This window comes from Lagopus leucura, unplaced genomic scaffold (genome assembly GCF_019238085.1).
Source record: "Lagopus leucura isolate 7727_CA_CO unplaced genomic scaffold, USGS_WTPT01 Super-Scaffold_739, whole genome shotgun sequence".
NCBI classification, from domain to species: Eukaryota; Metazoa; Chordata; class Aves; order Galliformes; family Phasianidae; genus Lagopus; species Lagopus leucura.
Genome location: NW_024962255.1, coordinates 19,422,887 through 19,436,401, shown reverse-complemented (window position 1 = coordinate 19,436,401; position 13,515 = coordinate 19,422,887). Strand labels below are relative to the sequence as shown.

Genomic DNA, 13,515 nt, shown 5'->3' with positions numbered 1-13,515 from the left:
AACAGTACTAACGCAAACACTGATTACATTTACCCTTTCCATTCTTGTAGCAGACCATTAATTATTCCCTTTAGGACTGACTTCTGAACATCTTGAGGCTGTGGAAAAAGGAACAGCGAAAAAAAAAACAACACACTTGATCAAATTGTATATACTCTATAAAAGATACTGTACAAAAAAGCAAGCTTGTTTTTCTTGTAATTCAAACCAGATATAAAGTCTTTGACTATGGTGCTGAGCTTCTTTGTACCTTCCCTCCCGAGGCTTTCAAAACTTTAAAAATCAATTCAATATAATTCCTATTCTGAGTTTATTAGGCACAGTATTTACTTTTTGCAACCCCAGACCTCACATTTTCCTTATTTCCCATCAGTCATGTCTTATCTTTCAAACAGTCTTTGAGATCAACCACAGTATGAATTGCATAACCACTAACAAAAGTTTCCTCATCTTTTACTTGAATGGTTTTCGTGACTCTATGGCAATTCACAAGGGATCATTTAAAGGATGTTTTGAGAGATTCTTCAGAAATCGTACCTATATCAAAAATTTTTCTTAGATAAATTGCTTCTTTGAAAATCTCTTTGCTGAAGAGATTGTTACAATGTTATCAAACACGAACTCTACTTCTACTCTCTTCTACTTACAGTATTTAATAAGGCATCATAGACAACATTCACAAATTTTGCATTGATTCCAGAGTCTTCAGTTGTATTAAATGGAGAATTGGCATCTTTCTGCAAGTTAGATAATACATGAAACATTTTGGTTTTGAAATATTTTGAATATGTCTTTAAAAATTAAATATCCAACAGTAAGTTAAAATGAAACACATACACACAACTATTTGTTTTCCTTATCAAAACATGAGAATCTAAGTCACTTTCATTAATATGTGAAAGATGAAACTAAAGCATACTAATATTGCACATTGGCAGCTGTTCTATTTTAAAATCTAGGAGGATCTCAAATAATGAAAGCACAGAACATTATCCCATCTTTGCCGCAGATCCCTATGAGACAAGAACAAGGTTGTAAGTATTCAATATTCATCAAGCAGCTAAGAGTTCATGGGTTATTTTACCTAGGTTTTTGTTTTTAAAAGGGCCAGAGAAGAACTTCATTTCTTGATTTTACCTGGACCTCTTTATTAGCTGCATAAGGTTGAATCTTTTTAAACTGTAGTTTCTGTAGGAAGCACTTTATGCAGCCACGGTGTCAGAACACAAACTAAACACAGGAATTTTAAAGCTTCACATTTGCTTGAAGTATACTTACATAAACTGGAATGAATAAATCAATGCCATAACAGATCATCTACTAAAGATGGTTAAGATGATGAGAAGATGATCTTAGTGGGTTTGAGTAACCAGCTGCAAGCCTTTAACTGAAGTTTAACTGCTTTGCAAATCCAAATCACTGTAACTACGGAATAATATTATGAGTTTTCCACCTTAAATGCAGCATTTATCTCCAGGAAAGAATCAAATGTTGTAGAATAAAACTCATGTACGGCCTTCCAATCTCCTGATGATTTTGCCTTTTCCATATCATCCCTAGAAAGAATGCATTAAAATATTAGTAATATAAGAGTTGAATCTTCCCAGTCCCTCAGACTTCAGACTGCACTACAACTCCATGGTTTTCTCACTCAGCACACTTACAGGCAGATAAGTATAATATCAGTACCTCCCCAACATCTTCCTTGTCATTGCACAATCATGGTATTGCAGAACAAAAGCACAGTTTGCGTTTGATGTATCTGAGCAATGTCTCTTATTCAAAATGTTAATTCACAGTGTCACAGTTCAGTACATTAAGACAAATCATTAGCAGAACAGAATCATGCTGAAGAAACACATGATAAAACTTCTGAGATTTACTTAAATTAAGTACATATGCTGCTCTTAAAGTAGTCAATTTCATTACCACTGTACTGAATCATCTCCCATTTTTTAAAAAAATTAATCTTTGTAGGGGACTCTACACATTTTTTGACAACAAAATCTGTATTTACCCTTGAAGTCCTTTTAAAGTACAAATCTGAAGTAAAAATATGAAGAAATCAATGGGACATTAAAACAATTCTTCTTGAAAGAATGAAACTCTTAATAATTGCATCACAAGACGGCAATCAATAGATATAAAAATCTGAATTTGGAAAAAATCACAGCTCTTCAGAACACCTGAATGCCAGCTAAGGATTTTCCACCAAATAAGTACACTGACCAATAAACCAGCATTCCTATTCTTCACTGAATGCACAAAATTTCAAACATTGAAAAGAGCAATGAAACGTATATGCTCACATGCCTCCTAGAGCAACTGTGATTCTTTTTCCCCCCCCCCCCCCCCGTTAGAAAAACAGAAGAATCAAGCTTCTCCTTAGGAATACTTTTCCCTATTTTCTAGCTAAGATTATCCTACCAGTAAAACACTCAAGGATATTACAGTATCACAGCGCTGTTTTGTAGGTGCTAATGCTAAACAACAAATAAACAAGAAAGAAACACTCTACCAATCAATGTAGACAAGTTCACGAAAGCAGGCAGAAGCCCCTAGTGCAAAAACTTTGTGCCACTGTTTTATTCATTAAGTTACGCCATTTCTGCAAGTGACAGCATTGATTTCATAATTCTGGTGCACACTGCTATGTTAGCTAGAAAAAAAAATGTACTCTTTATTCCCTTACATACAAAACAAACTGAGCAAAACACGGTAAATTAGTGGTGCAGACCTGACATCAGGATGTCAGATTGTATTAGTTAAAAACAGTTCTGCTGGTTTCCCTGGGGACTTCCACAAGTCCAACTAAGCCAACCAAGCACCTTCTTCTGCACAGCATGATATTGCTGGAAGAAAGCGAACATAGATACAGTTTTGACTAAGGGTCTATACTGAACTTGAACAAACAGAAGTGCAACTGGATGCTATTTCAACTCATTCTAATTTCCTTTTAGCTAAATCACAGTTACAGGATAATAGCGTAAGTATTGTCTTCACAGACTCTTAAAACTCTCCTTAATGAAGACAAAATATAGTACTTTCAATAGAGAAGTGCTTAAATAGCCTACATATACAACTGCATAAAATAGCGGGCACAAAAGCAATGATATGTGAACAAAAAGTTTCTGCCATAAACTTAATGCTGAAAATTAATGTTCTTTTAAATAAAGGTCACCTGCTTTTTTTTTTTTTTTTTTTAAAAAAAAAAAAGTTAGAATGCATAGACCACATAGTTATCCCTCCAGTCCTCAATCAAATACAGTGTTACAAATTTAGATGTCATATGTGCATTGTTCTACAGAAGACTGAAAAAATGCTCAGGACACATCATCGCTGGCAGTTAAAAAAAAAAAAAAAAATACTTAGCGCTGAAGGGTATTTTCCAACCTATCGTAAGCTGTTTGTATTTGTTCTAAAGCCTAACACCTACTCCATGTTAGAAACAGAATTTCCAACTCTGAAGTACAGACTTTGCCAATTCTTGACCAGAACAGCAAGCTTATGCTAGAGAAATTCTTTTGGCACTTTTCACAGCAACAGTTATTCATCACACCATTACAGCTAACCTAACTACTTCTGCTATTGGACAGTCTTACTGAATTACTCCCTCAAGATGAACAAAAAACCAAGTGCATGAATTAGAACAAAAGTCAAAAGAAGTAAAGTTTACATTTAGGAACATCAATGAAACTTACTGAAAGTCTTTCACAGTCTTGGTTCGGATGGGAAGGGCAGGTTGAGGAGGGACCGGTGCTTTGAGTTCTTGGGGCAGTGTATCTATAGAGATGCGCTGTTTTTGCCTAACATCAAGGCAAATAGGTGGTAGGTCTCTCACTTAATTACAAAAAAAAAAAAGCAAAAAATAATAAATACAAGACAATTTATATACATAACAGTTAGCTAGCAAAACACAAATGTAGAGGAACTAGAGAAGAAAAACGAAAACTCATACTGGTTGATTATATTTCACTAAAGACCATCTCATCCAAGTACTTTTTCTGCTCATCCCAGACAGGATGGAAACTTTTACTAATTGCAGTGAAATAAAATCATACACAAAAACCCCTCTATGTTGAGCCTGTAACTATATCTTTTTGAACAAAGTGCTCCCAATGCCAAGCGAGGAAGAAAAATCGGCCCCTTCTGACTCCTGCCTGGGGCCTTCAAAAAGAAGGGAGTTTTCACTACCGCATGAATGAACTGTTGGACCACGTGGCAAAAAATTATTTGTCCATTACAAAAACAAAGAAAATCACACTGGATTTTTCAGAGTTAAGTTGCTAGCACATTGATAAAAAAAAAAACCAAAAACCTGAACAACCAGTCAGTGGTGTTCCAACTCATTATAAGGGAAAATAGCAAAATATTTTACTTTCAGAAGACAGACTAGTAATACATCTAGTGCTACACAACAGCACATCATACAAGAAAACTCAAGTTGAAATGTAGTTTCATTTTCACATGAGTGCTGCAGAATTTTCATTTGCAGACACAGATGCTTGACCTTCTGAACATTAAGCCAAGTACCTTCTGAAGTCAGACTGATAACGAACATGCCTATTCTGAACATTACATCCATATAAATCTATGATGAACTCCAGGTATGCAAGTTAAAACAAAAAACAGAAAATCAAACGATGTCATGGAATCATAGATATCCAGGGCATTCCTGGAATATTTACTGCATGAAAGCCAAACTGCGCAGCCCACAACTGACAGCTACGGACAAAAAACATCAGCACTGCCATTGTATTTGACTCAAAAGTAACATACAAAATGCAACAGTAGCGTTTTCCAATACCTATAAAAATGTGAAACTTCACACTGAACAGATCATTTTCTTACAGAAAACAACAAATTTTCTATAGTCATATATTATTTTAGCTAGAACTGACTGTAAATCATCTACAACTTCTCAAAATAATGTTGGCAGTAAATTAAATGGACTGTGCAAGTCTTCTGCACCTTTCAGAGAATTACTGCTGAAACAGTACTACATTTAAACATTTCTACTCGATAAATTTGGTTGTCTAATACTAAATTAATAATACCAAAACTAATATAGCAGCACTTTAATGAGGTCTTCCTCTTCTATTCCTTACTTAATTTTATCTGAAAACTCTGTACAGGGTTTACGTGGCAATGTTTTGATTGGGATGGGAGCGGCAGTAACAGCTTCTGTGAAAAGAACCCTGTGCTGCTCTCACACCTGACAAGGCCACGTCCAGACAGCTCCAAAATGGACCCACTGTTGGCTAAGGCAAAGCTGGCTGAGCTTCTGTGGCAGGCAAACCAAAGCTGGCTGCACTCCACGTGCACAGAAGTTCCCTGCTGCCCAGAAGATGCTAAAAGAGGCATCATGCAGAGCAGATCTCCACATGCAGCCTGAAGGAGGCTGCAGCACACAGAGTCCCAACACTGAGCAGGGCCAGGATAGAGCTTCAGCCTGAGGCACAGAGCCGTGCTGGAGCAGTGTTTGGAGAGCAGCAGAATCCATGAGAAATAGCCACAGTGCAGCAGCTTATGAATGGCTCTATCCTACTGGAGCAGAGAAATGCCATAAAGAAGGAGTAGAGACAAAGTGTAATGAATTGATCACAGTCTCTATCCCCCATCCTTCTGCACTGCTGTGTGGGAGGAGGTAGAGACTTGAGTTTGAAACTGAGCCTGGGAAGAAGGAGAGGTGGAAAAAAAAGTGGTTTGGGTTTCATCTCTCATGATCCTACTCCATTTTTAATAAGCAAAAAACCCAATTCTCCTCAGGTCAATCCCATTTTAAATGAGCTCCCTGTCCTTGACCTTGACCCACAAGCTTTGTTTCTCACCTTATTTCCTCCTCATTTGCTTGAGCAGGGAGAGTCAGCACTTGGTAGGCACCTGGCAGTCAGCCAAGGTCAAACCACCATAAACGTGAAAAACAGATTGGGATATCACGTACAACACAAACCCCCATTTTAATGCCAATGTCTTCTCAAATATCCTTATCTATGTTGTTTTTATTTTTTTCCAGTGTAACTTACACTGCATATTTTAAAAGTATTTGTATGAGTTAAGTCAAATATATTGAACCAAAATTCTCTAAGAATTGTCTAAGAACCCTCTAAGCCTTTTCTCTATAATTCCAAGAGTTTCTGTTTGGTTTTGTTTGCTTGTTTTTCTCCTTCTAGATTGATCAGGTTTTTTTGGTGTTTTTTTTTTTTTTTTCCTTACATGAGCTAACAAAACACCAAAGTAGTATCAGTACTCTACTGCCTACCCCATTTATCACAGCAGAGAAATATATGCTAGTAACATCCCCAAAGCACAAATGAGATTCCTTTCCCTCATGCTAATGATAGGGAAACTGTCAATGTCATTCAAATCAGATCAATGTTATTCATCAGATCAGAGCTGTTCTCACTCCCAAGCATGGCTTTAATTACAGCTGCTGAACCCTGTCATTCTCACAGCTGAAATTTAAGACTATTAAAAGAAGAGTAGTAATACAACAACAGCGGACACATACTCAATTAATTCAAGCCAAGGTGCCCAACAATCCCACTAAGTGCTAAGCTATTACAGATGGGCTGACTTACAAGAAACTAAGACTATGCATTATTTTTTCTATTCCAAGAAAAACAAGTCATTTTAATTTAACACTCATTCTGTCTCGTCAGTTTTTGAATGGACTAAACACTGAATTACAAACAGCTGAATACACCAAGGAAAATATTTCCTACATCTGCAGAAGAGACAATTGCTGACGGAAGCTGTTTCTCATTCCAGTAACTGAGGCTGCAGGTGCTAAGCCTGGTAAACTCCACTCTGACAGCGATGCAATTTGCTTTGAAATACGCTGCTTAAGTTAGAAATACTAAAACTGTGTTTTAATAATACATTCAATAAATACTGTCAACTTCAGTGCGTTTCACCATAATTCCAGTGCATTTGTAAATAGATTTACTTGCCTAACATCCAAAAATATTCATTAAGATCCATCAATTTAATTCCATTGAAGACAAACTTCAAACTTACATGTACTGAGTTGACAAACAGCAACAATTCCCTATTACAAGACAAGAACTCGTAATCATTTCTGGCTGCTTGCCCAGTCATGTTACTAAAAAGACTCAGCAGTGTATGACTGCTTAGGAAACTATCAAAAATCAGTGAAGGAAATCTTGTTGATACAAAGGAGAATTGACTACTACACAAATCTAGGGTGAATGAATCCAAACCAGAGATATTTTCAGTGACCAACACAGCTACCAGCAGATTTTCCAAGTATTTATGAATTTCCTAAGTAGTTAAGGCAAACAAGACTTACTCACAATTGAAACATCAAAAAACTAAAAAAATCTAGTTCATATACAGATTTAAAAAAAAAAAAAAACAAAAAATATCTCTGTGGCAGCTATATAACAAACATAAGACCAGCTTTCATACTGTGTTTATCAACTTCAATTTATAAACACTTTTTTTTTTTCCCCCTGAGAAATAATATTTTTCTAACTCAGGCTTGAAGTACAATAATATGTGCACACATACACATCCAGAGGGAGAGAGCAGATGTACTAAAACAAAAATCCGTAACCAAGCATCACTCACAAATCCCAGATTACCAATAGAAGCATTCTAAACTGCGAGGGTTGGTTGTTTCAATGTTACTTTTTTCCCCCCCATGGAATACAAACATATGTCCTCAAATAATATTGAGTGGACCTTGGACAGTTAGACAAAGGAATCTATTTTCATACAGGCAGATTACCCTGATCCTGAAATTACCAGAACAAAATCATATTCAAACTCTCATTTACACGTAATTGCCTTTTTTGTTTCAGTGATTTCCTCCCCTCTTTTCTGCCTTTTTTTTTTAAATAAAGTAGGAAGCACCTTCTTAGTGCATGACAAGTAACTGAAAAAAAGTCCTGCACTGACTTTTACATTTGCAGAACAGCCAGCAATGACATCAGTATTGCTTTATTAAGGAAACCAACTCTCCAAGTTAAGTCAATGTCCACTGTTTTGTTTCTAATTCATACTACTTAGATCTTTTAATTAGCACTATCTCTTTCTTTCTAGCCTCAAATACACTAAGAGCTGTAAAGACATAGGGAATCGTAGAATACTAAGGAACCTGCTCGCAGGCAAGGTCAGCTACACAGAACAAAATGTGACAAATGCTTATACAGGCTTTTATCAAAAGTCTGAAATTACTGGAACTCCATAACCTATTACCCTCAAAAAACACTTCAACAGTGAAATACATTTGCTATTAAAAATATCAAGTCTAACTATAATGTCACCTCATCAGGCTCTGTGATTCTAATTCTGAAGACTGAAGATACAGCTCCACACAATATCTTTCCATTGATTATCTTTACCTCATCACAGCACAGCAATATTCCTTCTCACCTATGAAATTCTTCAGAAAACACCATTCTTTGCCTCTAAGTTTTATATCATGTTATCACTGGCCTTCATCTTCACTGAAGAACAGCAGGTCTCTTCCAACACAAAAGTGTTGTGCATGTCTCATTACTGCCATACTGCAGATTCAGTTACAAAAATCTCTGTGAAGTTTGACAATTTCTAGAAAAATGTGCTATGTGACTGCAGTTACACAGCAGTATCTGGAAATGCAGTTCTGAATCTGTAGCTTTCACATTTCAGATGATTATTTCATTCCCCAGGTCTGTTAGTCGTTCTTTTCCCACTCGTCTCAACTGAGGATGGACAACCATAATGATTTACTGACTAAACAATGTAAAACACACTAAAATCTAACGAAACCTAGATTTCTGGGTTTCTTGGCACTAGTGCAATAGAAATATTGGTGGAATGCTCAGCACCTTCTTAAACTGATGACTAAGTAACATAAGGCTGTTATTCTCTTACCATTTTTGATGGTCGGTATAACAGGCTGTGTGGGTGAATTTCTGTTTCCGGTGCCTTCTTTCTTTTGGTTGATAGTTGTGATGAAATTGCTGAAAGTAGAAAACTGATTTTTTGCTCCTCTTTCCAATCCCTGTAATTAAGATGACAGTATGCTATAAAGGGATAGAACATTTCCAACTAATTCTATCTTTCTCACTGCAGACAGCTCAGTTTGAACAGATGCAAGTGTCACACATTCCTTTTTCAAAGGAAACCTTATACAGTTTAGACAAACTTCCCCAGATTCGAGATACGGAGACAAAAATTCTATGCAGACTAATAAAATTTAACTACTGACTATCTGATAAAAACACCTGATTCGAAGTTCTCAGCACCAGCTGCCAGTAAGAAATGCTATCCAACAAACATTTACTTAACACAATGCTAAAAAAATCTGCTTAATATCTGCACCTCCTGCCACAAGACAGTCTGCTTAAGCTTTTGCTAAGAAATGCTGGGTGCTGCTGTGTTTTAAGAGTGAACAGAAATGAAGTAACACAACAGACTTTTAAAAGATTGTGCCAATCAACCTGTCGGACACCAAGCGCCAATAGTCACCACATGACTAGACAGATTTCTTTACATTTAGATATAGTCATTTACTTCAAAAAATTTGCAACACACGGGGAAGGTAGAAGGCGTGTCCAAAACAAGTAACATAGCAGAACTTTTCATTTGTATCTCAGCTCCAAGTCATCAGCTGATGTCTGGTAAAGTAGATCTACGTAAAAAAACAAACACAATCTTCTTGCACATCGTGATTTTCAGCCTCATTTAAAGAGCCTAAACATGCATTGGTAAACGTAAAGATTCATTTGATCATTATGTGGTATCTGGTCTCTCAGTGACAAAAAATATTTTCATGCAGATCAAAACTGCAATTCTACAAAGTAGAACAGAAATTCCAGAACAATTCACATATATTTTAAAAACCCATACATTTCCCTTTCCTCTTTAAAGAAATGAATTTTGACTTAAGCCATGCAGCCAGAGCTCTGAGGAAAGTACTTCACTTCCACCACAACATCCTGAAACACCAACAGGAGGGTAATAATGCAGCCCATAAACCTGCCACACTGTGGTGTGTGCACATTGGTACACTGCCAGGAATTTTAAATAACTGTAAAACGAGCTATTTTTCCATGGCTTATAACTCAGCAAATTACAAATCTGAGCAATCAGCAGGATTTCTGGCTTAAAAAATTAGAAACTTTCAGTTTCTAGCTCCAAATTCCTGATATGCAACAAATGTACAAACATAAAATGCAATTATCAGTGTTTTCACATTACCTGTTTTTAAATTATTATTCTATAAACTTCAAAATATCATTAAGATGGCTCCTAAAACTTATCTGGGATGTGGCTGGAAAAGCCTCAACCCTGGATAAACACAGCAAGATGTGACTGCGTGAGAAAGGACTTTCAAAACAAATTCAGTTCTGAGGTTAATCTGCTGGGTCACAAAATGTATGCTCTAAGGGGAAAACATTCTGGATTTTGGATTAGTCCAAATATTATTAGTAAGGAATAAGTAAATAACAATAACAGAGTTCTTATGAAGCAAGCTATTGTGACAGATGTTTTGACTGACATAACTTTCCCTCAGCTCTCTAGGTTTTACTCCAGCCCCACCATTGCAATAGTATAGTTGAGAAGTTATGTTAAAAGGATTTGCTTAATGCCACCGTCCCAAGAAGCAATCAGAAAAAAAAGATCTCGCGCTATTCAGCTCCATTGTCCCGCTCCAAGTGCAGTTGCAACAACGTTACACTATTTGGATAAAAGTTTTATGGAAAGCCCTGGAGGAATACTGGGGAGCTACATGCTCATTAAAGACTATCACTGACATCTCCTGGGAGAGTAATGTAGGACAAGCATGCAGCACTGTGCCATACTTATAAAATTCTGTAGGAGGTCAATGAGCCTCTAGAGCCTAAGACACTGCACATACTGCCATCAGACAACCGAACCCCCACGTAAGGAGCAAGTATGCTCAGAGGAAGTAAGTTGATCAAAGTGATCTTTAATCCTCCTTTATAAGAGCATATTAATAACTCACAACACTGTTGGATTCTTTGTAGAATTTTTCAGAAGCGTCAAGTCTTTCATGAGACCAGAGAGGTACCAGTCTTCTTACCTTATAAATTTATGTTTTTCATCATTAAAATTAAATCAGACAGTGAAAACAAGTCAAACTGTTTGTGAAGAACAGGCACAGAGTGCCTCCGGATAGCAAAGAGCATCTAGAAGAGTTTCTTGAACTCCTTGTTCTTCAGCTCTAACTTAGCTCACTCGCTTTACACACATGGCAGGCAAAGGCCAATGAAGAGCAAAAGGTTTTCTTCTCTGTGCAAGAACATATGGAGGGCACTTAGATTACCCAAAAGCAGCTGCCAGCACAACAGCCTGCTCAAGTAGTGAAGTTTTCCCTTCCTCTTATATCTTGAGAGGTGTAACGTAGGAACGCTTTTGCCTTACAGAAACCTCTACTTGCTTCTGCTTACAAGAAGGCAAGCTTTTAAAATTTCCACGTTTCTTTTCAGAAACTGACATCCAAGCCTTATGCCCTGTTCAACCCATAAGAAAAACTTGGATGTGCTGCAGGAACACAATAGTTTATTCATGGAGTACTTTAATCTCCACAAGATTCCTTAGAAAGCAAAAGAAAGACACCCTCAAAGGTCATCCTCTTTCAATAACTCCACATGGTCCTCAGCTGGAAATGAATGACAATATCAGCAGTCACCCAAACACTTGATTACAACTTGCAGTCAGATGTGACAACTTGCTCCATATGGGACATCTTTCACACATGTGCTCATCTAAGAAAAAGGATACTACTGTTTTCTGTTGACTTCCTTAAATTCTGACCTTTTCCACAACTACTGTGGAGACCAGAAACTGTTTAAAAGATGTGTCACGCCTTCATGCTGCCTTCTAGGAAGCTTTAGTCATGGCATATCAGTTGCACAATCGATGGTGGGTCTCGAACACATCGAAGAAAATGTCAGTTACACAAATAACTTGGGGAGGTGTTCTGAGCAAGGACATCTGAGGCTCACTCATCACATAGAGACTAGGTAAGTCATCATACAGTGGCTGTCAACTGGCAGAGAAAATGAGAAAATATATGTCATCTGGAGTATCATTATGATTATACCAGGCCTTTGTTTCCAAAGGAGATAAATTTCAATGAAAAAAAATAACAACAAGGGAATTTATAAGTATTTTTTAAGACAGTAATTTCCCCCTTCTGTCACCATATCAAATTACAAACTTTTCTACAGCTTAATGAAGAAGATGGAAGTGAGAAAATGTCTATCTTTAAAAGTGCTGGAGATGATCTAATTAAGTGGTGCTCATTTTTGATGTTCAAGCAGAACGTTTAAAACATGATCTTAACAACATACTCTCCAGATCCTGAATTTATATGCGTAGCTTGGTCAGGACAAGGGCTAAGCACACCAACCATCTGATATCTGCTTTTCTGCAGCCAATAAAGGTCTTGCAAAAGCATATTCCCTAATTGGTACATTTGGATGAAAGACTGCATTCTGTCACACACAGAGAAATCCAGGGCTATAGAAAGACCCATTACATCTCCCCCCCAAAATTCTTCCCCTGTAGCACACATTATAATCTCTGTAAATTCAGAACCCATGTACATCTGACAGTGCATGCTGGATTGAGCTCTGCAGCAGTCAGCTCAGCCTGCAGGCAGCAGCACAGAGATGCACACAGGACATCTAGCTGCAAACAAGATTTCTTTCCTGATTCTTTAAGGCAGCAGAAAATCTACATGGCAGACTAGCTGCACATATTTCTCATTCCTTAAGATAAGCCTGACACATTTTAGAGCATCGCTGGCATCTTTATTCTACAGGACTGGCATTTGCCAGTCATTTCAGAGTCTGAAATTGATGTTTTCAGAGGTGTAGATCACTCCTGGGTACTTGTTCATCACAGACTTCTCCCAAATCCCTATCTGAATCACAACAGCAAACACATTCTCCCGAATTCTGACAGATTTGCAAAGCTGGAACATTGTAGGCAAAACACAAATTGAAAATTGCTCAAAGGAGTTTGCAGTTTGCCTACAATCACTTGGTTTAACATTACAATTATTTCATGACAGTCATAACCACTAGACACTCAATCACTTAGACTCAAATTATATATAAAGATAATTTCGAGTTAATCAGATACTCCTCAGAACCATTCAATTAAGTCTCATAACCGTATTACGGTGGGATGGGTGACGTTCTGGGGTGGGACTGAATTTGCAGCTTTCACGTGGAGCTACAGACAACGAGCAACTTATGCCAGGAAAAACGGATGTTTCATAACGCCGGGCAGCCAGCAGAAAGTAACTCATAGCTCAAAGACGGAAGATCTCGAATAAGGTTTACGAAATGGAATTATCCCAGCAAAGAGCTCTCTCACGGCTTTTTTTCCTACCTGTGTGAAGTCATTCATTGGACACAGCGTAGAAAACGGAAAACGTAACAAAAAGTTAAAAATACCGAGGCATTTTCCAGGAGGTTCTCTCGCCGTAAGCGCATGAAAAGCGGACACCCTCCACCCCCAACCTCC

At 37.3% G+C, this 13,515-nt stretch overlaps 1 protein-coding gene across 1 annotated transcript in view; it reads right to left on the bottom strand.

Annotated features, from left to right (window-relative positions):
• The window catches only part of HECTD2 (HECT domain E3 ubiquitin protein ligase 2), a 35,676-nt gene that overhangs the window by 21,728 nt on the left and 433 nt on the right, over nucleotides 1-13,515 (bottom strand). Inside the window, exons 2-6 of the mRNA XM_042863051.1 lie at nucleotides 8,884-9,013; nucleotides 3,702-3,840; nucleotides 1,454-1,556; nucleotides 648-737; nucleotides 34-98 (exon numbers count right to left, since the gene is read on the bottom strand). Of these exons, the coding sequence (XP_042718985.1) occupies nucleotides 34-98; nucleotides 648-737; nucleotides 1,454-1,556; nucleotides 3,702-3,840; nucleotides 8,884-9,013 (527 nt within the window). The remainder of the gene's footprint in view (nucleotides 1-33; nucleotides 99-647; nucleotides 738-1,453; nucleotides 1,557-3,701; nucleotides 3,841-8,883; nucleotides 9,014-13,515) is intronic.